The following is a 1,126-nucleotide window of genomic DNA, read 5'->3' on the forward strand; positions in this document are numbered from 1 at the left end:
CCCCCCCCCCCCCCATCGCTCGACAACATGTGTTTACGTCCCAGTAACTTAGCGACCATCCCCACCAACTCATGTGGTTTCCTTTTGCTCGTATTACAGCCACGATCCCGCTCGCTTGCTGCTGACATTTGGGGCTTCTGTAAACTATGCTGACAGGTGCAAGAAGAACAGCCCCCTGCACTGGGCCTGCCAGTATGGGAACCAAGTGGTGATCAAGATTTTGGTCGAGGCAGGAGCCAACACTGAAGCTTTGAATGCTAAGGTAAGAAATTGTCTTCAGTGACATCATCATCATTTAACGTCTGTTTTCCATGCTGGCATGGGTTGGATGGTTCGACTGGGGTCTGCGAAGCCAGGGAGCTGCACCAGGCTCCAATCTGATTTACCACGGTTTCTACAGCTGGATGCCCTTCCTAATGCCAACCACTCCGAGAGTGTAGTGGGTGCTTTTACGTGCCACCGGCACAGGAACCAGTCAGGCAGCACTGGCATCGGCCATGCTTGAATGGTGCTTTTTACCTGCCAGTCATTATCACCATCATCATCATCATCTCCATCATCATCATCACCATTGTCATCATTATCATCGTCATTTAACGTCCACTTTTCCATGCTGGCATGGGTCAGATGGATTTTATGTGAGGCAGATTTTCTGTGACCAGCTGGCTTTCCTGTTAACGGCACATATGCATTTGTGCATGATGGCCATGGTAGGAATACTGCAGTCTCCTCAATGATTCGTACATATGAACAAACATCTCCAACAGTCACACCTTCGTTTTTTTTTTTTCCATCGTCATTTTCTTTCTCCCCCTCCAGGGTGAAACTGCTCTGGACATTGCTCTGTCCCTGAAAAACAGCTCAGTAATCCGCTGGCTGCGGACCGCACGAGCAGAGCGAGGCATTGGACACAAGCATTGTTTACAAGTTCTTACTTCAAAGAAGGTAAGTTTGCTTGACATTGTTCCAGTCAGGATTTTTCCTTTAAAAGCTTGTCTTTGTTATAGATTCTTAAGTGTCGACTGTAGATGAGGCATGAAAATTGAAGAAAATAAATTAAGCTTTTTTTTTTTTTATTACCCAATCTTTCCTTCTTTAAGTATAAGTTTGGAAGAAAGGAGTTCCA

The 1,126-nt window shown here is 46.1% G+C and overlaps 1 protein-coding gene across 1 annotated transcript in view; it reads left to right on the forward strand.

Moving 5' to 3' along the window:
- Positions 1-1,126, forward strand: part of LOC106870236 (palmitoyltransferase ZDHHC17) — a 15,017-nt gene that overhangs the window by 6,401 nt on the left and 7,490 nt on the right. The window contains exons 5-6 of the mRNA XM_052978265.1: positions 100-262; positions 820-945. Of these exons, the coding sequence (XP_052834225.1) occupies positions 100-262; positions 820-945 (289 nt within the window). The remainder of the gene's footprint in view (positions 1-99; positions 263-819; positions 946-1,126) is intronic.

The sequence above is a fragment of the Octopus bimaculoides genome, unplaced genomic scaffold (genome assembly GCF_001194135.2).
Source record: "Octopus bimaculoides isolate UCB-OBI-ISO-001 unplaced genomic scaffold, ASM119413v2 Scaffold_18307, whole genome shotgun sequence".
In the NCBI taxonomy this organism is placed as follows: domain Eukaryota; kingdom Metazoa; phylum Mollusca; class Cephalopoda; order Octopoda; family Octopodidae; genus Octopus; species Octopus bimaculoides.